The following is a 24,243-nucleotide window of genomic DNA, read 5'->3' as shown; positions in this document are numbered from 1 at the left end:
ATAAAGTAGATCCAATCACAAAAATTGAATCTAAATAGAAAGGATGGTAGATTATAAAAGGAAAGCATGTGTATAATGATGAGATAAAAGAGCTACAACCATAGGACCTTTACCAAAACAATGGAAACAACCCTAGGCAACTTTCATTAGCTCTATCACCCCTTGGCTCCACTACTCAATGGATACACCTAATTGATGCATACCTTTACTTGAATCAAATCTAGGAGAGAGACAAACAACCTTCAAGGAAGGATTGGATACAATCCTCAAAGAGTAAAATCTCAAAAATGAGATATCTTAATTCATTAATCAATCAAAGAAGAAAATGAGATAAAGTCCTATTTATAATTGAAGGCCAAATTCCAAGAAAAAGGCCCACAAAATCTAGCATCTGCGTGGGCCACCCGCGCCCGGGTGAAAATAGCTGATTCCGCCATGCCTTCGGGTAGCCACCCGCCCAGGTGGAATTTGGTGACCGAAAGCCACCCGTCCAGGTGGAAATTGCTGATTCCGCCATGCCTTCGGGTAGCCACTTGCCCAGGTGGAATTTGGTGACCAAAAGCCACCAGGCCAGGTGGAACTTTTTCTGCACAGCGCGACTTCTGTAAAACGGCCATAACTCCCTCCTCCGGACTTCGATTGGGGCGTGTAAGATACCCACGCGAATCTCTCTCGAAGACAAAGACAATGGTGGCAGTTTCAAAGCTTTTGGGCGTCATCTCAACAGGCAGAATACTGATTAAAGCCAGCTGTATATATGAACTTTGATGCACGGCTTCTATGGTCGTATCACGTGCCCTTTTGCACTATGAAGCAACAATTGACAGAAATATCAAAACAAAATAAAATTAAAACATCCTAAAATCATAGCTCAAAGAGTATGTAAAAGAGTCGGTAAGTAACATATACTCCTCCTGTCCCGCAATAGGAGTAGTCCTATTTGGTTATGACACGAGTGTTAAAAAATGTAAAGAAAATAAGTTATTGGAATATGAGTTTCACTTTTATAGTAAAATGTAAGTGGAATAAGTCGGTGGAATGTTGGCCTACTTACTATTTATAGTAAAAGTAAAATACGACATTTATTGCATGTCCTCTCATCTCTCCTATTTTATCTCTTTCTCACTTTATTCTACTTTTTTCCTTCTTTTTTTTATTCTTTCTCTTACTTTTTTCCTTTTTAACTTTCTCTCTTAGTTTACTACTAAAAATTTAATTCACTTATCACCACTGCCTAAATTCTTGTGTCAAAATAGAAACGTCTCGCTTAAGCCGAGACGGAGGGAGTAGGGCGGAGGTAATACTAACTAATAAAAATATAGCACTCCGTGTAATATTAACTAAAAACGCTCTCCAAAAATAGAGAATCAAATCGAAATATTACGATTGAAGCAAATAGGAAATATTTTTCCAGCCAAAATTATTGAATTAATTGATAATGCCTCCTGACTCATAAATGGCTCATTTCTTGGATAAGGCAGAATTTAAAGAGATATTGAAATCTGTATTATCACAGCAAAGAAGATGGTTGACTGTCTTAAATAATGACAAAAAATAGTTAAATTCCTTTATAGAGAACAAAATAATTACTAGAGAAAAAACGTTGCTTATTGAAAATAGAAATACATACATTTATTTACTAAGTATCTAATAAAAAGTACTCCCTCCGTCCCATAAAAGTTGAGACAAAACTTTTGGGCACGGAGGCTAAGAATTTATATTAAATAATATGAGAGATGAAAAAAATAGGAAAAATAAGAGAGGGTAAAGTAAATGATGGAATAAAAAAAGAGTGATTAGATGTTTTGTCTTTTGTTAAAAAAGGAAATGACTCAACTTTGTTGGGACGGACTAAAAAGAAATACGACTCAACTTTTTTGAGACGGAGGGAGTATGTCATTTTGAATATGATTAAATCAACAGTAATTATTAAGTTAATGGAGTTTAAAATATCAATTTGCTTATTAAAATAGTAATTTTTTTTCTTTGTGCTGAAATTGTTAATTATTTTATATACAGTGCTGTAAAATCTTACACTATTTTATGAATATCTTTTATAAGGGAAATTATAACTTAATTCTTGTATGCGATGAGATCGATGTTTCATTAATATACATTAATATAAGGACAAATACACGCAACTATAATTTAAGCATCAGACCAATATTAATATTAGTCTGTTAATAGGTTGGGCTAAGTTCAAATTAGGCAATGCGATACCTTACTTACGCCTTTTATTATTTCCATTCAAAATATTTGTACTTCGCTATAACAAAAATAAGCGAGTTTTGGTTAAAGAAGTGTAAAGTGTTGTTGGAATCTATGCCCGGTCAATGAACTTTGACCAATTATAATTTCAATGAGACATTTAATTTTGTGAAATTAAATGATATAGCGTCGATCTACGTTCGGAGTAGATGACCGTGGTATATTCATTTTCTCAAATCCGATTCCCGGTGAGTGAGAAATAAGGGATTAAAGTTGTGCAAAATTGCAAACTTAATGAGCTATGGGAGAAGATTAAGGAATAATTAAGAGAGTTAATTATCCCATATTGGAAGTTACAACCTTATTAAACTAGTATTTAATAAGAAGGATTATTACATGGAATAATTATAGTGGACTAAGATGGGTTGTAGAGCCCACACGCGCGCACACGCTCACCGGCGCCCACCCCGCCGCGAGCCTCGAGCCCGAGCCCGAGCCCGTGTCCGTGTCCTTGGACTTGGACTTGGTCTTTGGGCCTGGTTGTGGGTTTGGCCCAAGGCTAGTGGGTCTAGGGTCTAATTCTTTTTAGACCACCACCGTTTCCACGTCAGCGAGCCAAGCGGGATGACACCTCGTCAGTATGACGCGGTAAGCCAACGTGGCTTACACGTGACAGTCCACGTCATGACTGAATCTAGAAGCGTCTGAGCGTGTAACGCCCGAACGTTATAACTCGTAACCGACGACCGTTACGGTCTGGCATTGATGACATGCCATCAAGGCTGCGTTGACCCCTACAGTGGACTGAGCCTATAAATAGGCTAGTCATTCTAGCATTCTACACACCAGAATCTAGAATCCACACTCTGCATCATACACTCTCTCCTCTCTCTGCATTGTTCTTCTGTCGAAACTCTGCCCTCTCCTCCATCCAGTTCGCCGGAGCTCTGTTGATAGCGGTGCTGCTTCACCAGAGACTCATCCGTTTTATCTTTGGGGACGAAACGCCAATCCGAAGAGCACTACCGGGGCGTATCTCGTCTTGCTGGAAAGAGGCCTCCTCGACTCGGCTATTCCTTTTACGGTTTATTTGTTTCGAAATTTCCGTTGTAATTTCGATTCAGTTAGTTCATTTGTATTCTTTCTTTTAAATTGTATTACGCCCGACTTATATCTTATAAATCCAGAAACCAACAAGTGTTAACCACATGCTATTGTGAAATGGAATTAGTCCTCTATTTTAGTGATAGAAATAACACTCTTTTACCATGAATAATTTTGGTATTAGACGACATAAATTTTAACATAAAATTAATAAAATATGCTAAATAAGAGAGAACAATTAGTTGTTATGTAGCTCATCTTATCATAGGGTTCAAATATGCTTAAATGAAATTAATTTTGAAGGACCTTGCACTTGAATAGTAGTAGGTCCGTCGCCCAACAACCCCACAATGCCAACCCTCGACATATACTTTGATTTAAAATTAGAACTATAAAATTTATATTATTATAATAAAGATTTAGAAAAATCATTTCATACGTATAAGAAACAAAATAAGAAAGTGACACTCGAAACTATTTCACATCTGGAACTTTTAATGTAAGGGATATTGGTTCAGGTCCCACCAAAACACCCTAAAGAAGGGAACGACGCCGTTTCAGGGGTCCGCATAGGTATAATCGCATCGCAAAAGGCAAATCACCCCCAACCTTTCGCTCCCTCGACGGGTCCGCCATATTCAAATCCCCCGAGGGCATTTGCGTCATTTCCCCCGTCACTCCGGCGGCTCATCTGAATATAATATACTACTCACTTCTTCAGCTTAAACACTGACTTTCCCCCAAAATCTAGATCTCTCTGATTTCGCCAAATTCCGAGAAATGGAGTCAGCCACGCTATCGCAAATCGGTCTCGCTGGTTTGGCAGTTATGGGGCAGAACTTGGCCCTAAACATTGCCGAAAAAGGGTTTCCCATCTCTGTTTACAATCGCACTACATCCAAAGTCGACGAAACCCTAGATCGCGCCCACCGCGAGGGCCAATTGCCGCTCACCGGCCACTACAACCCCAAGGATTTCGTCCTCTCCCTCCAGAAGCCGCGCTCTGTTATCATCCTCGTCAAGGCGGGTGCGCCGGTCGATCAGACAATCGCCGCCCTCTCCGCCTACATGGAGCCTGGTGATACCATCATCGATGGGGGAAACGAGTGGTACGAGAACACCGAGCGCCGCATGGTCGATGCATCTGCCAATGGTCTGCTCTACCTCGGCATGGGCGTCTCCGGTGGCGAGGACGGCGCCAGATATGGTCCCTCTCTGATGCCTGGTGGCTCCCACCGTGCTTACTTGAATATTCACAATATTTTAGACAAGGTCGCGGCTCAGGTCGACGATGGTCCCTGCGTCACCTACATCGGTGAAGGGGGTTCCGGCAATTTCGTGAAGATGGTCCATAATGGGATCGAGTATGGTGATATGCAACTCATTTCTGAGGCGTATGATGTGTTGAAGAATGTTGGGGGTTTAGGTAACGATGAGCTCGCCGAGATTTTTGGGGAATGGAATCGCGGTGAGCTGGAGAGCTTCTTGATTGAGATCACATCCGACATCTTTAAGGTGGAGGATCATGAATCCGGGAAGGGGCATTTGGTGGATAAGATTCTTGACAAGACGGGGATGAAGGGAACTGGAAAGTGGACCGTGCAGCAGGCAGCCGAGCTTTCAATTGCAGCTCCCACAATTGCTGCTTCGTTGGACAGCAGGTATATGAGCGGGTTGAAGGATGAGAGACAGGCTGCCTCCGAGATTTTCAGAAAGGAAGGGTTGACGGAGGAGATCAACAATGTGGGGGGCGTGGATAAGAAAAAGTTGGTTGATGATGTTAGGCAGGCGTTGTATGCATCAAAGATTTGCAGTTACGCACAAGGGATGAATCTGTTGAGGGCAAAGAGTTTGGAGAAGGGGTGGGGATTAAATTTGGGGGAGCTGGCACGGATTTGGAAAGGTGGGTGCATTATTAGGGCTGTGTTCTTGGACAGGATCAAGCAGGCTTATCAGAGGAATACGGGGCTGGCTAATTTGCTGGTAGATCCAGAATTTGCTAGGGAGATGGTGCAGAGGCAGGCGGCTTGGAGGCGAGTTGTGGGGTTGGCGATTCAGAAGGGTGTTAGTGTTCCTGGAATGTCAGCTAGTTTGCAGTATTTTGATACCTATAGGCGCGGGAGGCTCCCTGCTAACCTTGTGCAGGCGCAGAGGGACTACTTTGGGGCGCATACCTATGAGAGGGTTGATCGCCCGGGAGCATATCACACTGAGTGGTCCAAGCTTGCTCGTAAAGCCAGGGTCTAGTGGAGAAGGCCTTGTTTGAGGTTTGGTTGTTATTCCTATGGTTTTCTTGAGGCATTAAGCTTGAATTGAAGTTGTATCCCCTGATGAGAATTTGTTGTTGACAAAGATATTTTGTAGCTTTGCATTGTTTGTTGCATATGCAGTTAATAAGAGAAGCATGCCGTATTTGAATTGATCTTATTGATTGTATTGATTTGTATAGTTCTTCCGTGACCTGTTTTATGTGGTTTTTCCATTAGGATCTGTGTTTTAACTGTTTCGTGGCAAATCTTATTACAACTATGTACATGTTACCGCAATTCTGGTAATTGAGATTGACTATCTCCTGCTTCTGATAAAGATATCTGTATAGGATAGTTGATTCATATGTGCAGTGTAAATAATCAGTCTACTATGTTCTTAAAATTCCCAATTCAAAACATGTATTGTTCATACTTGGGCACACTGTCGTGATTGGTGAAGTATGTCAAAACGTTCATAGATTAGAAGGGGAGAGGGCATATTTGACTGAGTGATCCCTTGATTGTAGTAACTGTGGTGATTGGTGAAGTATGTCAAAAAATGGCCTTTTGCTGTAACATATACTCCATTAGGTGAATTTAGATCACTTTGGAACACATTCTCAAGAGCCCCAAATGCAGCACATTTTGCGCCCTTGTTGCCTCTTCCCGTTTGTGCTGAGCTCGACTCTTGAGCAATTCTTGCTGCTCAAACAGGATGCATCATAGACCAGAAAACCAACAACTGGGGTCAAGAGTGTGTAACCTGATAAGCTGTAGTATGAAGAAGAGTAGTTGCTCAGATTGTGGTAAACAACAAGGATTCTCTTCACATATGGCACAGGAAGTGTCTTTGGTGGGACGAGGAAACTGCTAAAATTGCCCCCCTTTCTTCATAGTTCTGCGGCCTCTGAGTCCTACCACAGAAACCTTCATCCCAGCTATATATTTGGAGAGCGCATCATAGAGCTTGTCTGAGTGCTGTCTCTGCTGACTCATGACTCCCAGAGTATGGTCATGAGGAATGGTGTCCAGAGAACCAGCTAAGCAGTGGACCAAGTTCAAAAACTAGATGAAACACAGCTTGCTTTTCTTCTGTCCCATGAGGGAGTTCAGTTTGTCTGTATTTGTTTGATGGCTTTATATATACTACTATATTGTTTTGATGGTGACAAAGTTAACCTTGAGTGATAGATGGACCCAAGTTAATAATATGATTTCCTAAAGTAGAGGTTTGGGATGATAGAAGGGAGGTGTTAGCAGCGAATGCTATTGTTTCTTTTTTTTTCATTGCACTTTGAAGTTGATCTACGCCTCATTTTCTAGACCCTAAAATGTGCAGCAGATTGATCAGGATGTATTGATTTTTTTTTAATTTTTATAGTGCATTCACCCATTCATCCTGTAATTAAGATCCATAAAATGAAACTTATATTTGTAGCTTGATGAAAGAGGTAAGATGTAACAAGTATTCATATTAAATAAATTCCATCTCTTCTCCGATCACTCTGAAGTACATACAATATCCCTGCATCCAAATTCTTCCAAACTCACTCAAACACAAGTCTCCTTCAAGATCAATGCCACCTCTCGCAGCCTCTCTAAACCTAGACCCAATTAACCTAACCAAATCCGAGTCAAAAAAACCTCAACGTGATTCACAACTGCAATAGCTTCCTAATACCGGTGAATCAAGAAAACCAACAAGATTTCCCCATTCATCTTAAACAGGTATTCCAAAAATCTTGAAGTTGAAGAAGGAACAGCACTGGGTTATGGTTGAGAGGCTGCATCGTGAGGCGTTCTTGCAAATCATGGCCCATGGGAGGCCATGTCACACAAATTCTTGTGCAAAATAATGGATGCCTAAAACTGCAGCGAACAAACAATAGTGTGATTTGTGAATTGGCAAATTATCTGTTTGTTCTAATGAAGAGAAAATTAGTAGAGTAGGGTAAAGTTGAGAGCTTTGATTAATTCTCAAGCAAACTGCTGCACATAAAACAGAATTTCTGAGACACCGATGAATATGTACATCATGGGCCTACAACAACAGCAGTTGTACTAAGCAGCAACCATCGCAAATACACATGGCTGAATTTCATTAGCAAAATGTTACACCAAACCTTGCAAATGTTATTTATTGATTGTGAGCTCCGCCCTAAGATGCAAAATGCCATTGATGAAGTAAGGGCTGTCGTCGGCCATGAACGCAGTCCACGGCGTCGTGAATAGGTTGCGGTAGCCCACGGCCTTCCCTCCCAAGAACACGTACTTCCCTTTGTACTTGCTCTCAAAATCCTTCGATGGCTTCATTCTTGCTGCAAACTCATATTCTACGGTGATGGAAACTGAACCCTTCTCTTGCATACCCAGAAACAGCCCAAAGCAGTGGAAAGAGCTATTCTGATCCATGTTGCAATGCCCTGACAAGAAAAACCCTTGCCCACCCAAGTGAAAAGCCTGTGAGTGGATCCGACCAGAGGGAAAGAGCTGCGCACATTCATTTCGCTTGAGATCCAGGTAGACTATGCACTGCTTCCTAGGTGATTCAAATTCAACCACCTTTACTGGCCGGTATTTATATGACCTCTCCACGAGTCGATGGTATGAAGCATTGGCATCCTCTGCCACAAGAGAGCGCTGCCGATGAGGAGTTTCGGCCTTGAAAAAGAGAGCCTCAAGAACGACTTTGGATGCCAATATGGGGTCGATGTCACCACAAATTAGGACTTTCTTTAGCTTTCTGCTAGTCATGCATGAAAAACGAATCAAACGTATTAGACGGTTGCTCAGAACCTCTCGTCGTTCCTCCAGATTTGAGTAATGTACTCGGGCCCACTTCAACACAATCTCAAAAATGGCATCCTCTGAGGGCACTTGCAAATCATCACTAGATAGAACTGCCTCAAAACCAGCTAAAGGCAGGCTTATAACCTCTTCCTGATACCTAAAACAAGAACAAATATCACATCATTGAAGCAAGGAAACATGATGAGAAGTGAACATAACAAATTTAAAGATGCAATGGACTTTTGTCTGACTTTAAACAACAATTATAACAGAGAAGGTAATATGTAATAATTTGTTCTTCAATTGATTCAAACTGAAATGGCCAAAATGGAGCAATCAATTAACGCAGTATACTGTCAATTGCTGAAGTATATTCTTCATCTGATAGTAAGATAGTATAATTTTGGATATATTGCTCACTTGATTAAGTCTTTGAAGCGGGCAGCAAGAAACTGTTTGGCAGCATCCGTTAGTTGCTGAACTGTATCTGCCATTAAAACAGTTGAAGGAAGATCCAAGTAACGCAGGGCTGATTGACAAGTCATTGGTAAGCTGCGCAGTAATCGGCTGCAGTATCTCATACATGATGCAACCTCGTATTTATCAGCAGCCATCAATACATCCAATAAGGCAGTTGGAGTAGTTCTTTGTAACGTATTGCTATACATGAAGCTTAGCAAATCCATGAGGGCAGCTTCCTCTGCTCACCAAAGCAGCAACCAAACAATCTCAATATAAGTATTAGCAAGATAGGGACACAAGCATACACATACACATGAGAGGGATGGGGGGAGGGCTTTGCCATGTGTGTTAACATGCAGAAATCCATAATATATATGTATAGATGATGCTATCAAATATTTTTCCTTGAAATGGCAGTAGCCCAAATATAGGGGTTGAGAGATTAAATTAGACCAAATTGCATCACAGAATATCAGCCATTCTCTATAAAAAAGTGATTGATTCACAAATTGATTCAACTCAGGTGTGCAGATATTGCTTACCTGAGACTTGAATTCGTAATGTTACATGTCGCTGCTCCGATTCCCTCATTCCATTTGAAAACAACTTGACAACGCAACATAGAACATTAAGAGAGAGAGAAATCAACACAGAGCTGGGAAAATTAACAAAAGAACACTATTTAAAAAAACTTACCTTATAAAAGAAGGGACTCCGTGCAGCCAAAATAGGAGAGCTGATGTGTACAGTCCTAACTTGAACGGGTAAATATTCCGTGCTAGATGATGGCTCACTGTCCTTAGTAACTTCAGGACCTGTGAGATTATGAAATTGAACTTTTTTACATACACAAAAACATACTTTGCAACAATCAAATCCCAAAAACCAATGTAACAAACCAAGTCCAGTTGAGTAATTAAGGTATGGCAAGCATCCAAATCTTGTGCTACTCCTCTAGATGAAAAAACTCGGGTCGAGATTTGAGATAATTAGGAAACAAATTTCTAAAAAGCAAGTTAGATCACATAAGCACCTGCAAGGCAGCAGGAATCAGTCCCACTGGGTTGGTTCACAGTCATTTCTTCGTTCACAGGTAACTCTTCAATCATTGCAACAGCTTCCTCTTGATTTTCATAAGTAACACCATCTTCCAAATCAGGTATATTGCTATTCAAGACCTGAACTTCACTTTGTTCTGCCAGGTCTATACATTCCAAACACAAATAACAAAGTTAAGACTTTAGTGGGCAGACATATTCACAACGCATGTGTAAAGTCACAAGCTTTTATATGATGACTTCTTGTCTCTCTACTCTCTAGGAGAACCAATCCACAAAAAGGAAGTATACGAAAGTACATCTTCTGCCTAAAGTAATCAAAATATCGCACCACTAATATCTCAGATTCTCATTCAAAACAACCTAATACTAATAGAGTGCTCAGATGGTAATGAAGATTCACATGATCATTACTCATCAATACAACTAAGACAATTAAAATGCCAATGCTTAGAGAACGGAAACACTAAAACCACACCACATTGATCATACCAAAAAAAAGTTTCCTCTTTTACACCATCTACTGTCAAACAATTATCAACACATCAATACTTAAAGTCGAGGGATAATACAATAAGCATGTGAACTTTCAAGGCTCCCCTATGTTTGATCTCCAAATACAACTACTTAGACCACAGGCTGGAAAGCCCAAAACTATATGGCATACTCCCGTTGAAGCTAATCCACAAACCCTAATCCTGATTCACTCACAATTAAATGCCCTCTTCATGTACTGGATAAATAGTATACAGAGCAACCGTAAATTCCCCTTCAAAGTGAAAATTTGCAATACAAGAAAAACAATTCCAGAAAAAACATCCTAAAAGTCTAAAACCCACAAAACTATGGAAAATGGCAAATAAAACAGAGAATAACCTCAGTTACAAAAAAAAGGGGAACCAAGTAAACAACAAATTCACAAACATTGAGCTCAATAAACACAGGTTCACAAAATTAGGCATAAAAAAAGAGTATTTCCGCACCATTTGAATTAGACAGGGGGTCATCGCGGCGACGCTTCCGGCTGCGCGTCCAATCACCGTCGTTATCATCCGGGTCGGGTTTGGATCGCGGTAAATCGGGTATGATCTCGATGCGCATAACCCTATCCGAGAAATTGGCGTCGTCAAAGGCAAACCCGTAATCGGTAGGCGGGGATTCAGGCGAACCGGCGGCCGCCGCCATTAAAATAGCTGCTTCGGACAGGAAAAAAAATGCAACTTTCTAACCCGAAAGCCCGCTTTTTAATCGAAGAAAAATGTGACTTAATGTGCAAGGGGGGATGAACTGAATTTGGTTGAAATTTTGAAGGGGATTACTGGGTGTTTGTTCTTGAATTTATTGGGCTTTTCAGCTGATTTGGAGTGTAGAGCAAAAATATTTCTTCCGAATTTGTAAAATTAAATCGTGTCTTGTTGAAATGAAAAGGTTGTAGAGTACATTGAATAAGGATTGAAAACTAGTAGAGGTCGATTGAATACCTTGCCAGACAAACTAGCATTTTAATTTTGTTGACTAAGTAGGACTACATACGAACTATCTATGCCTGTCATCAATTTTAACCTTGTGGTCAATTTTCTACACAATCGAAGTGGTAAGATATTATGAATATCTCAATAATGTAACTAATCAAATTAGTAAATCAAAAACCGATAACACCATGTGGCAAAACCGATCAAGGATCTACATTGGCCACGGACGAGGTTTATAACAAAAAAAATTCAAGAAGCCTTGAGCGCATTCATATGTCGGATCAACATGGAAGAATAAGCTCAAATTGTGGGTACCTTGTGCTAAGTCACTTTGAGGCACAACAATAGTGGATGGTAGAAGGTTTGCCCGACTTGAGCAATCAAGAAATCAGCTAATGCCCGATCACATGGGCGGATGCAGAAATAAATATCAAGAGGGGCTATAATTTATAAAATTTTATTTCAAAGTATTTTTTAGGTGATTTAGATTATTTATAGGGGCTTTTACACATAATTTACATTAAATTTGAATAAATTTTAACAAAATTTAATAGAAAAAAGTTGAAAAAATAATTTTAATGAGGGCTTAAGCCCCTCCCTACTACTACTTGGGTCCGCCCATGTCCGATCAAGCGTCTCGCCCCAACAGCCCAGAAAGGTTGCCCCAATTGGGAGATTGGGAAATCAGCTAATGCCTAATCGGGCATTTCAAATGTCTCAACAGTCCAAAGAGTTTGCCCGACTGGGGCAATCGTCAGATCAGCAAACGCCCGATCGGGTGTTTTGCCGCGTTACACGTCTAGACTGTTTGCCCGACTCGGGCGACCCGAGAACTTGGGATTGCCCGATCGGGCAATTTGCTCGAGATACGATTTTTACCAAGACTTGTACTCCCTCGGTCCCCGATTAAGAGTCACACTTTTCCATTTCGGTCCGTCCCCAATTAAGAGTCATACTTCATTTTTACCATAAATGATAAGTAGGTCTCATATTTCACTAACTCACTCCACTCACATTTTATTATAAAACCAATATAAAAAAGTGGGTCCCACATTCCACTAACTTTTTCAACCAACTTTTCTTTACATTTCTTAAAACCCGTGTCCGGTCAAAGTGTGACTCTTAATCGGGGACAGAGGGAGTATTATTTTGCTCATTTGGACTACTAGTGTAAGTCTCATGTTAGGATTTTTCCATGACAACTTTTGAACATTGTGAACACTACAAAAGACTCAATTTTGAGCATCATTTTCGTAGAGTTGTCAAGTGGGTTAGGCCAGGCCGGGCCAGGTCCGCCTATATCGAGGCCCAAGCCCACTTGGCAATTAGGTCGAATTGGGTTGGACTTTGTTTAAATTTTTTATTTATGTATTTCAATGAGAGATTAAAAATATTTATAAATAAAACTTATATTTATATCTCATTTATACTTAATCTAAACTTAAATAATGTATTTAAGTTCATTTACGGGCTTTGTATTAACATCATTTTTCGTGTTTTTTATTCTATTTAAAAGTAAGTGCATAACTAAAGGAAGAACCAATATTAACAGTACTTCATATGAGTAGATGTTGAATTTTTAAAATTATAATATATGAACTAATTAACAAATTTTTAAAAAATCTATAATCATTCATCAAATATTAAGATTTGAATATATCATATTTTTAAAGATAAACTTCATAATCATCTTTTTTTTAATGTACTAGTAATATCTTTGTCACACTATAGTTGATGTGTTTCATTTAAGCCCAGAGGATTAATGAATAAATATTTTAAGGAATTATGTGTAGTGCGATACAATACGAGAGAGAATAAAGTCGATACATAAAGAATATTTAAAATATGAGTGAATAAAACAAATAATTGAACAAAAATAAAATAAGAGAAACTAAATGAATTTAACTTTGACATAAAAAAATTACTCATCTGTATTGGGATTGGGATGATCCAAAAAATAATACTCCATCTGCGTAAGTGAGGTGTATTTCTTTTTGAGTCGTCCTATTATAAGTAAAATATTTCCTTTTATGACAAAAATCTCTCTATTTTTCTCTTACTTGATTCTCTCTCGTATTTTTTTCTCTATACATTTTTTATTACTCTTACTCTATTCTCTATTCATTTGATCATGTAAATATCACTACTTAAAAACATATGCTCACAAGGAGTGTGTCATATATGATGAACGGAGGGAGTACTACGAATCAATGGGCTATTATAATATTAATTCTAGATGATTCCATCCATTATTAATTCGTAAACAGTCAAAGGACTGGTGGTGTCAACTCACACTTTGGCATGAAAATTAAATGAAGATGGATGCAGCTATCACTCTGGTGAAAAGAATATAGAGACATCTAAAACTTAAAAAATTAATAAATTAAAACTGATTCCCAGACAAGAGTAATCTAGAGATGGATTGTATATATTGAGATACCAACACCTTTTGGAGTTGGAAGAGAATAAGGCTCAAGCATATCTCCTTAATTGTACTTCTAAATTGTGTGCACTGAATTCAGCATTAATAGGTTTCCAACAATTGCCGCACATTAAACCATGCAAAACTAAGTAAATAGTGGCTTATGGAGAATATGTTCTTGTGTACATTTTTGTATTGTTTTTTTTTTTCTATATAAATTCTAGGATAACCTAAATCGCTGTCTTTAATGTCATGCCAAGTTCGATTTGAGCAATATTTGAACTCCAGGAAATTATGAAATCGATTGTATTTGTACTATATTTTGTCACCAACTTCGTAGTATATGGAGAACTAAAAATCTGACTATAGTGTATGAATTCACAATCAATTAGCCCCAACTGATACTGTAGATCGTTTAGGACATATATTTACAACATCAATATTTTGAAAATTTAATTGATAGTGCATCACATTTTTATTAATATTATAATAGAGCTTTTGATTGATATTTATCCAGTGATTAATATCACATAAAATATTTCTCTTTCCGTCCTCCAAAGTTTGTCTCATTTTACCATTTTCGTTCATCTGATCATAAAGTTTGTCTCACTTGAAATCTTACCAAAAGCAGACAGTAAATACATCCTCAATCTCCTCAACGTGAGACTCTTATTCCGCTACACATCTTCATTTAATACAAAGTCAAACAATTTCTTAAAACTCGTGCCGGATCAAATTGAGACAAACTTTGGAAGCAGAGGAAGTACTAGCAAAGGATAATATGTCGGCCCTTCTTCGTTGTTCCCACTAATCCAATTCAAGTGTACTATGCATTTGTAAGTTACCAAAAAGCATCTCCATTAATCATATTTTAGTAATTAGCCACATTACTTTGGAGGAGATAATGTATGACACTTGACTTACTTTTTTGAAGCAAATCTAAGCTCTATATAATCCAGCCTCAATACTCCAGATGACAACTAAGCAAGCTATAATAAAATATAATCCTACTTGAGTTTTAAAATAATTTTCAAAAGAAATGGCATTTGGAAAAGAGCTTCATAAATTGGAGGAACTCAATAGGAAGAATATGAATCTTTGATCTCTTTCACATTATTATACTATAATCATTTCCCCATCTATATAAGGCCATTGCTCCACCCAATAAATCTCATAATAGAGGTAGCAATGCATTCATACATTATAATACGAATGAAGGAAAATATTTCAAATTTAGATCGTGGAGCTTATATACGCCTCTAGGAATTAACTTTTGTTTTCTGTTTGTGTTTGATAATTAATGTTTTAATTTTATGCAGATATATTACAAAGGGAGCTTCCTTCTGTCCAGCCATGGAGAGTTGTAGGATTTGATTTGCTGCCGATTTCATTCACCCAAATACAGAGTAAATAATTAATAATATTACTTTGCAATTGAGTGAATGATACGGGAGCTGACTTGAATCTTAACCTTTCTGTTCTTGGACTGAAGGGAGCTCCCTTTTATTTATTTACTACTCCCTCCGTCCGTGAATAGAAGTCCCGGTTGAATTGGGTGCGTATTTTAAGAAAAGTTTGAGTGTAATAATTGAAGTGTGTGACAGTGGAATGTGGGACCCATTTATATTATTATTTGTTTTATTCTTTGGAATAATGAAATCTAACATTAAGAGAGAGTGAGAAATTGCAATCAAAGTTTTTTTTTTTTTTAATTTAAAATTAATTGCAGCTTCTAAATTAAGGGAACAGTGGGGTCATTTTTTATACTCCCAAGATAAAATGTCTAATCGGGAATCCTAATGGCAGACGGATGAAAATGGCCAACCGGGACTCCTATTCGCGGACGGAGGGAGTACTACATTTATTACTCTTATTTCATATGCATCTATTTTTTTAATCCCCTCTTTGTTTTTTCATGTTAGTTACTCCTTCCCTCCTATAGGCGTTCAAGTGTGGTGAGTACTTATTTAATAATTTACACATGTTAAAATCTTTATTTATTAATTTATTTTATACTATTAATGTATTTGAGATGGCATATTTTGTTTTAAGATGTCACGTTGTTAACAACTCGATCAATCTATACAAACATATTGGTCTCATGTGCACGCACGAGCATGATGAGCTTAAAGAAGCCGGGAGAGGATGGTGATATGGGGGCGGTGGTGGAGGCGGCATTGTTTAAATATGTAGTATAAATGATTTATAAATTAATATGTTTATTTTATAAAAATTAATTGAATTTATATGTTAAATTAATTAAATATAATCCAACAACAAAAAAATTAAAATCAATGCAAAATTATACTCCCTTCGTCCTAAAGAAATAAATTAGTTGCACCATTTGAGGCCGTCCCCTAAAATTAAACCAAGTTTAAGTATGAAATTTTTTTTAATCAATTACACATCACTAATAATATCGACCACATCCACAGACATGAGACTGAGTATAATACTTTGGATCAAAATTATAAAATGATCACCTTCTTAAAAAATTGACTTTAATCTATCATTAAAACTATACTATACTACTACAGTTTTATCCAATATATTTAGGTGCGCGTATTGCGCGCGCGTGTGAAAGAGAGAAGACGGAAAAACAATGGATGTAGCAACTTTGAACTTAAAGCAACTAAAATCGTGTTAATATGATTTTTTTGAAAAGCGTGGTTAAATATAATTCTGAAAAGGTTGGACAAAAGAGTAAAGTCTACTCCGAAGATAAGGCAGTATAAGAATTAAGAAGAAGAAGAAGAAACAAACACAGTATCATAGAAAGAAAACAGAGAAAACTGGTGTTGAGTAGCCAAATCTAAATGGAAAGCAAAAGGCTGGAAATGTTTGAAGTTGGTCCCTGCAAAGATGGATTCGAGATGGGGTTTCTCATAGGCCAAAGATTCTCCAGCATGATCAAAAGCAGGCTTCAAAATGATCTAATTCTGCAGAAGCAGATGCTCCCATTTGCTCACTCTCCACAGTCCATTCCACTCCTCACATCCCTCTCTCAAACCAACATGAACAAATTCCCCGTCTACTGGGACGAGCTCCGAGGAACTGCTCAAGGCAGCGGTGCCTCATTCCTCGAGGTATTTGTTCATTATGCCTTTCTTGAATCTTGATGGAATGCTAATGACTAATGGAACAGATAATGCTGGTGAATTTCCGGAAAGAGATACTCCCGTTTATCCCTAAAGCGGATGACACGAATGATGACTGCAGCGACATCCTCGTTGTTGGTGAATCCGTGGCTGTGGCAGCCCACAACGAGGATGCAAACGTGGCGCTGGTTGGACATACGTATGTAGCTGTGAAATGTTGTTTGAGTTGAGTGATGAAACTCACCTTTTTTGCCAATCTTGCTGCAGTTATTTGGTTAAGGGGAGTCTGAGAAATGGAGTCTCCTTCACTGCTTATACGTATGCAGGCGAGCTCCCGAGCTGTGCCTTCGGGTTCAACAGTCATGGACTGGTATTTATTACAATAAGCAAAATGCAGAGAACTTGAGAGAAATGCAATCTTAGTTTCAACTAAAAGAAAGATGCCGTGTTCTGTTTGCTAAGGATTCCTAGTTTATTGCAGGCGTTTACGCTGAATTCAGTTCCGCCTATGAGGCATGAGATCGCAGCAGGAGGGGTCGGAAGGAATTTCATATCAAGGGACTTGCTCGAAGCTCAAAACATAGATGATGCCGTCGCAGTAAGTGAAGCTTTATACTATAATAATGCAAATGCTCAAGATTCATCATTCTGATTGAATGAGGTGTGTGGCTTCAGAGGATTTCTTCATCAGAAGCTTCTGTAGGGCATAGCTACAATTTGATCGATGTCAACACACGAAGGATTTTGAACGTAGAAACAGCATCAAGAAATCGCTGCTCGTTTCATGAAGTAGGAGCAGCACCATTCTTCCATGCCAACATGTACCTTCACCTTAAAGTGCAGCAGGCAGGTTTTATACAAACACAATTTTCTTCACAAGACTATTTTTTAGAACTTTTTCGACTTTTGATTGTGAAGGAACAAGATGAGAATTCAATGAGCAGACAAAAGAGAGCCACTGTGCTGCCATCGGAATCAAGAAGCGACTTTATGTCCCTTCTCGGAGACAACAACAACAATGAAAAGTATCCTATCTACATGACAGGTATGGATAAACAAGAATTCAAGTCACAACAATTTAGAAAGCATAAATTGTAGTAGTACCTCTTTTGGTATTTCAGGTCCATTGCTTCACACCCTATGCACAGCTGTGGTGGATTTAGATGGAAAAACTCTTTCGATTATAGAAGGGAACCCGAAGGAAAGAGAAGCCTCGTTTGTCTTCCCGATATCATGATCAGACGATGGAGGCTACTTCTCCCTTGGACATCTATGGCTGCCATATTTAGATTTGGTATAGTATGACATTACACAATTCATCATACTTTTAACAATAGATTAAACTAATACTGCATTAGATTGATGAATTCATGATCCATTTCCAGTATAAAATAAACATTTGAAATATTAAGAAGGTCTCAATCTTATCAGTAATTTGAGTAATCAGAAATTTTAACCACTTGCAGGAACAATATATTAGTCATCTCTTGAACGGTAAATCGGAGCTTCTTGGCGTGAGCGTGACTTTTGAACCCCCTGATCTTGCTTCCGAGAGCTCCTTCAACTCGGAGAGAAGCTTCAATGGCGTCTCTGATGCCTGTGTCGGGCATTGGGAACTCCTCCTCAACGAAGAAGCTGTTACACGATCTTTATTAATCAGCTTACTTGTACTATTTGACATTGCTTGAGCCATATGTTCCTCAAATTTTGCCTGTAACCTCGATGGAGTCGAGGCTCTGGTCCTATCAGAGGACTCGAGTTTTTCCTTAAACTCTTCTATCCTCAACATTTTCTCAAAATGGTTTTCTAGGAGTTTCTGTCCTTGCGGTTTCAAGCTGCGTTTGCTTGTCTTTTCCACTTCAAAACAAGTAGACTGACTACTCGAGGATCCATCACCATCGTCTTCTTCTGGACGAGCACTAGCCATTGATTCCACTGAAGTCTTCTGATGTTGCTGCTTCACCTGCATCCGTTCATCAAGCCACGCTTGAGCTATACGAAGCATCAACTGATCATGATCGTCTCTCTCACCCAAATATGTATCAGATTTCTGCCTCTGATCATGAAGCTCCTTTTCACAGTCCCTCACTCCCCATGCCAGCTCATCGCAAAGCTCTTCCAAGAAACCACGCGACGTCCTTTCTTTCTCCAGCTCTTTAGAAATTCTAGCTACAGAGCGTTTCACCTCATGAAGCTCCTGAGCCAACTCTCTTTGTAAGCTCTCCGATTGGCTCCTCAACTTCTTCTCTTGCTCAAGTTCGTCTCGTGTGGAGTGAACTTTAGCCTTGTTCGTTCTAAGTAGTATACCTCCAGTAAGACGTTCCATCGGCTGCTCTCTCGACAACTCCTTTGCTTGAAAACGAGCACGATCCAACTCTTTCTTCAACGCCTTGATGAGAGACACGTTGGAGGCATGCTGCTCCTCCAGGACCCAGACACGGTTCAAAACTTTAAGCAGTTTCGTCGATGTTTTTGACCTATAGGATAACTCACCGTTTAATTCGACTGAGCTGGAAGGGGTAGCAGGGTAACATGGTGCAATCTGAAACAGAAAAATAATTAGTAAAACTACTTCAATAATCAGATGTATTACTACAAATTAGTAGTAACATTTAACAACCTATTATCAACATATCTATTGCAGCCTGTTTGTATTTTTACTACTGTTATAAAAAACTTTAAACAAAGCACTAAAGAATGTTGATTACATATCTGAAATGAATAATTAGAGTTTTAGATTAGCTGATGACAGTAATGAAATCATTCAAGTTTGACAATCAACTTGAAATCAAAAGGTACAAAAGAAAAGATGGTTTTTTAACCTCCATTGAACTGCTACAGATAGAAGGTGACACAGTTTGTGTAGCGTGATTACTCGTTTCAATTGAGCGATGATGCTGCTTTAGTAAGTCGGCGACACGCCTCCTTAAATTACTCGAACTCTCTGGCTGGATGTTAAGAAAGAATCCGTTACCATGCGTACCGTTTGATAAGGAAGATGAGATAAAGTAAAATATGATATGAACACATTTTTGATCGTATAACTCCAAGATAGAGGAGTTATCTATCTTATCTATCTTAACCAACAAACCAAGAGATATATTCAAATGCAACACCTAATAAGACTCACATCATTAGTATTGTAACATGGTTAAAAGTGGATTAGTATCAAATTAGTTATTAAACCTTAATTTGTTTCAACATAAATATACCAAACTTTATAATTTATATCATTTCAGGATTTAATTCATTTTTTTAATTATTTCTATTATAAAAGGCAATCAAAATGTCACCTAAGTCCTGACCATTTTTATTTAAATTAAACTTATAACAATTTGGACAAATCTTGGGAAAAAGTATTATAGCTTTCCTTTTTGTCTTAATACTCTTGCCAAAAGAATGGGTAAAAATAAAATCTTGTCTAAATTAACTAAGAAAGAATAAAATTAAACTGAAGTTTAAATGAGTAGGAGTATAAAGAATAAAATTTCGTACAATAAATTATATACTACTCCTAGTTTGATAATTATTTTTGAAATTAATCCAATAAAATGTAAAATAAAATAAAAAATGGACTATCTTCAAGAACTAATTAAAATGGCAAAAGAAAACTAATTAGACAGAGGGGAAAGTATAAGATTGAATGAAACAATCACATTGACTAGTCAAAGAGTATTAATTATTGCATGCACCTTTTAAAGTAAAAAATTAATTAGATCTTTAATGCACATAATACCTAGCAAAAAACTCTTATCAAACTATCAAACACATAACATAAACAAATTCACCTCACAAATCTTTTACTACTAAAATAAGAGCTAAAAAATGAATGCAATGGGCATCTATAATTCTTCTTGTTTTTTACCAGTTGAGAAGAAGTAGGCGGAGGCGGCGGCGGAGGGCGGCGGCGCGTGTTATCAAGTGGCGGCATGTATTGATGGAACTCCCACAGAGCAGCCGCAAGTTTTCTGGAAGAAATGAGCCCAACATTGTGATGCAATTGATTCGCATTGGCTCTCCAAAATGAAGCTGCAGGAGTCGAGTTTCCTCCTTTCTTCCCAACTCTCCACAGCTTTTCCCACTTAATTTCTGCATTCTCTTTTCTCCCTTCTTCACTCTCCATCTCTTTTGCTTAAAGGGGAATGAATGGTATGTTTGGTGGGGATTAAAAAGCACACACATCATTCAATCATTTCCTAGTCTACAACGTTCAGAGCTAGGCAATGGTCCATACATAGGTAGTTGTGGCATTTTCACTTATTTTTATTTCATCTGCTTAATTAAATCAATTTATTTGTATAATGAAGTCGGTTGTTTGATTGTATACTTTCAAAATTTTTTGTGTGCTCTAATATAACTGTAGGTATGAATTAACCGAATTTATATGACTCACTAAACTTGTGAATATAAGTTGAGTAGACATGGTTTAAATTGACCGAATTCATATCATATTAATCAAACTTCCTCGTGTAAGTTTGAAATGCATGGTATGAATTTGATCAATTCTATGTACATAATTGTTATTTTTCTGTCCGATCCCTTATTATGTGTCTCTAATAACTAATGATGGTATAACGTGACAACAAAAGTAGCATGGTTATGCTTGGTGATGCTGCTCTCGAATGAAATGAGAATTTCGGGTGGTGATTGTTTGCCATAAGTGTAAGGTTGTTGCACGCTAGTGGTCATTAAAAAAAATAATTTGAACCAATATCTATATAATTAACACACAATTCAGAAGAACAATATGCATAATATGTTACATACTATACACATCCATTCTATATTTATTAAAATAAATAAATCTGAATATTGCATTCCACCTCACAAGTAAAAATGCATACTAATTTGAGATGTAGCTAAACTAATAGGCCTTCAAATTTCGAGCAATACAGAGGTTTTAGTTTAATGGGCTTAGCTTACCTTCTTAGCCCAATGCTAAGCTCTATTGGGCCTTAAACAAGCATAAGGTAAACAATGACCCATAATATAAAACTCTCATTTGCTACATTTTAAATCATTGGTCATAATCATAATAATATATGGAGTAATTCATTATGTAAAATATTAAGCTCTCAATTTTATATTCTGGGTTAATATAAGTCAAAGATCACGAATTCGAATTCGAGTGCATCTTAGCGCCGATTTTAATACTTCAGAAATAGTTTTAAGAAAACATTAGAGGTGTGTTAAAGGCCAATAACTGTTGTGTTCCTATTGGGTGCTAGTTCTATCTGAGAAATTACTAAAAAAATGTTTTTTTATGGATTAATAATAGTTTTTCATTTAAATAATGATTCAATTTATTGATCTATTTGATGTGTTATTTTCAGTATATTAAATTTTTACTCAAAGCCATTTGCAAGTGATTTGTTATAGCTTAGTTAATTTTAAGTTAAAAATAAGGTTATTTTGTCAATTTAAGTACTATCTTGGGGTGAGTATTAGACAGACGTAACACAATAATAGTTAAGTTTTCTACGTAAAGCGTTCAATTTATTATTATCGTTGTGTGTCATTTTAAAAGTATACGTTTTAGTTTATATGATTCCTCAAATGTGACACTGCTCCTAAAATTAGGCTATTAAGACATGCATATTGCAGGATTCTAGCTAGATTTAGTTAAGATTAATTATGCTTTTCCGATTACCTCATCATACTTCTATTTTTGTTGTAACATCAAATATACACTACAAATTTAATGTTTAACTAGTTTGGTAAATCAAATTACATATGAATAATGTCAAAATTTAATTAGTAATTTATAACGAGCAAAGAACATCTCATGGAAGTCTAATGGATTGAGTCGCTGCACATATAACCTTTCTTTTCCTTTGCTTGAATTCAAGCATCATTAGACTTAAAACTTAGACATTGAAAAACAAATTTGTGATGAAAAGGATTAAAACAAAGTCAATTAAAATTTGTGAACAATCTTAATTAAAGTTTTATCTATCCCGTTCACATATATATATGTTTATTGTGGTATAATTATAAGGTGATCTTCAAAATCACGTGACGAAACAAAGTCAATAACACAAGTATTATTAAGGGGGAAACGAGAGAGTTTGGTTCCTATTTTTCTTATTCATCCAATATATAAAATCATGTGACGCATACAATTTGTTCCTTATCCCTTTGACTTTTTCATTGAGATTTGTATGCGTTGTATTCATCAAAATCGGTTAAATGATCCAAATTTGACACTATCAGATATCAATGGTTGCCTAACGGATATTCTTCAGAAATAAATGTTTTCACTAAATCTATTCTTCAGAAAACAGTATTACTAAATCATTAATTAATACTCCATATTTAGAAATTTTTATAGGTAGTGAAATAATAAAATACGAATAACAATTTCTATATATAGAAAGCGAGTTTGGACGTATAGAATGAAAATATTTGCAAGACTTGTGTAGGAGACAGCATGTTGTCAATAAGCTAATGTTTTATATTCAACTCCTTATATCAAGTTTTATTCTATGTTTTCAAGAAAAGTGGATAATTTACTTTTAAATATATCTTTGATTAACTTGGTTCTTCCTTTCTTGAATATAGTAATTATTTCTTTAAATCATCCATTTTCTCTTTTTTTTCCAACATGGATAAACCAACGCAAGTGTCCAAGATCAAAAGTGCGATCACAGACATAATATGAATTGAACTTTTTCTAGGTATATTGTGCTAAGTGTGACTCTTAACCCTTTATTCACGAGTTGATTTGACCACAAAATTGAGTATTGCTAATTTGCTACTACTACTATTTTCTTCTTCTTTGTAATATGTCGACTATGTTAATTTATTTATAGGTGACTGCCAATTATATAAGTACAGTAATTATTTTTAGAAGTAGGATACAAAATTATATCATATATACTCAGAAGGTGATCAGTATTTGCAAGATTGTATTAGGGATTAAATATGTAGTGTGTTTGATTCATGAGATTTAATCCAAAAATTCAATCCTATATGGATAATTATGGAATAATTAGTCATAGCTAGTCATAGCCATTTTATCTAGAAAATCGAGCACCACCTTATATATTCACAATCATGAATTAGCTAAATATCATAAAATATTCTAATTATTCCAACCACAAATAAATTTAGTACAAATTAAATCATATTCATAAAAATGAAAATATTGATCGGACTTGATCCAAAAACATCTTACTAAGGTGACAAATATAGTGTCTTTTACATTAGTACTCCCTCCGGTCGCAAGGAAAATTACTCCGGTAATAAACCATCTTGATTGGGACAAACCAAAAAGGAAAGTGAATCATTTTCGGTAGATAGATGGGGTATTTAATAATTCGATGAAAACCTAAAACGCAATGCACTGTGAATTTTCATTTATGTACATTAGATATGTTG

At 37.0% G+C, this 24,243-nt stretch overlaps 4 protein-coding genes across 4 annotated transcripts; 2 read left to right on the top strand and 2 right to left on the bottom strand.

Annotated features, from left to right (window-relative positions):
* Positions 1–3,929: 3,929 nt before the first annotated feature.
* Positions 3,930–5,739, top strand: LOC125214152 (6-phosphogluconate dehydrogenase, decarboxylating 3, chloroplastic-like). Its single transcript, XM_048115056.1, has one exon. It carries the CDS (start codon positions 4,093–4,095, stop codon positions 5,557–5,559), a length of 1,467 nt encoding a protein of 488 aa, XP_047971013.1. The 5' UTR covers positions 3,930–4,092; the 3' UTR covers positions 5,560–5,739.
* A 1,760-nt stretch (positions 5,740–7,499) lies between these two features.
* Positions 7,500–11,357, bottom strand: LOC125214150 (BTB/POZ domain-containing protein POB1-like). The gene is made up of 6 exons (XM_048115054.1): positions 10,855–11,357; positions 9,847–10,017; positions 9,510–9,628; positions 9,356–9,419; positions 8,772–9,051; positions 7,500–8,508 (listed from the first exon to the last, which is right to left on the bottom strand). Exons 1-6 carry the CDS (start codon positions 11,054–11,056, stop codon positions 7,695–7,697), a joined length of 1,650 nt encoding a protein of 549 aa, XP_047971011.1. The 5' UTR covers positions 11,057–11,357; the 3' UTR covers positions 7,500–7,694.
* A 5,126-nt stretch (positions 11,358–16,483) lies between these two features.
* On the top strand, positions 16,484–18,705 carry LOC125212789. Its single transcript, XM_048113050.1, has 8 exons — positions 16,484–16,851; positions 16,911–17,062; positions 17,131–17,233; positions 17,345–17,461; positions 17,539–17,709; positions 17,782–17,908; positions 17,985–18,157; positions 18,330–18,705. Exons 1-7 carry the CDS (start codon positions 16,582–16,584, stop codon positions 18,098–18,100), a joined length of 1,056 nt encoding a protein of 351 aa, XP_047969007.1. The 5' UTR covers positions 16,484–16,581; the 3' UTR covers positions 18,101–18,157; positions 18,330–18,705.
* Positions 18,344–20,986, bottom strand: LOC125210398 (uncharacterized protein At5g41620-like). The gene is made up of 3 exons (XM_048109957.1): positions 20,729–20,986; positions 19,686–19,811; positions 18,344–19,405 (listed from the first exon to the last, which is right to left on the bottom strand). Exons 1-3 carry the CDS (start codon positions 20,984–20,986, stop codon positions 18,344–18,346), a joined length of 1,446 nt encoding a protein of 481 aa, XP_047965914.1.
* Between the last annotated feature and the right edge of the window lie 3,257 nt (positions 20,987–24,243).

The sequence above is a fragment of the Salvia hispanica genome, chromosome 3 (genome assembly GCF_023119035.1).
Source record: "Salvia hispanica cultivar TCC Black 2014 chromosome 3, UniMelb_Shisp_WGS_1.0, whole genome shotgun sequence".
NCBI lineage: Eukaryota > Viridiplantae > Streptophyta > Magnoliopsida > Lamiales > Lamiaceae > Salvia > Salvia hispanica.
This window is presented reverse-complemented; position numbering and strand designations above follow the sequence as displayed.

What these genes read in the sequence shown, in the direction of transcription:
- LOC125210398 (XM_048109957.1), bottom strand. Translation starts at nt 20,986, where the DNA reads ATGGAGAGTGAAGAAGGGAGAAAAGAGAATGCAGAAATTAAGTGGGAA. An exon ending in CGCCTACTTCTTCTCAACTG is followed by an intron (nt 19,812 to 20,728) that starts GTAAAAAACAAG and finishes CTTAACATCCAG; the next exon opens with CCAGAGAGTTCGAGTAATTT. An exon ending in TCTGTAGCAGTTCAATGGAG is followed by an intron (nt 19,406 to 19,685) that starts GTTAAAAAACCA and finishes TTTCTGTTTCAG; the next exon opens with ATTGCACCATGTTACCCTGC.
- LOC125214152 (XM_048115056.1), top strand. Translation starts at nt 4,093, where the DNA reads ATGGAGTCAGCCACGCTATCGCAAATCGGTCTCGCTGGTTTGGCAGTT.
- LOC125212789 (XM_048113050.1), top strand. Translation starts at nt 16,582, where the DNA reads ATGGAAAGCAAAAGGCTGGAAATGTTTGAAGTTGGTCCCTGCAAAGAT. An exon ending in GCGGTGCCTCATTCCTCGAG is followed by an intron (nt 16,852 to 16,910) that starts GTATTTGTTCAT and finishes CTAATGGAACAG; the next exon opens with ATAATGCTGGTGAATTTCCG. An exon ending in GTATCCTATCTACATGACAG is followed by an intron (nt 17,909 to 17,984) that starts GTATGGATAAAC and finishes TTGGTATTTCAG; the next exon opens with GTCCATTGCTTCACACCCTA.
- LOC125214150 (XM_048115054.1), bottom strand. Translation starts at nt 11,056, where the DNA reads ATGGCGGCGGCCGCCGGTTCGCCTGAATCCCCGCCTACCGATTACGGG. An exon ending in GGAGTCCCTTCTTTTATAAG is followed by an intron (nt 9,420 to 9,509) that starts GTAAGTTTTTTT and finishes TGCGTTGTCAAG; the next exon opens with TTGTTTTCAAATGGAATGAG. An exon ending in CGCTTCAAAGACTTAATCAA is followed by an intron (nt 8,509 to 8,771) that starts GTGAGCAATATA and finishes TTCTTGTTTTAG; the next exon opens with GTATCAGGAAGAGGTTATAA.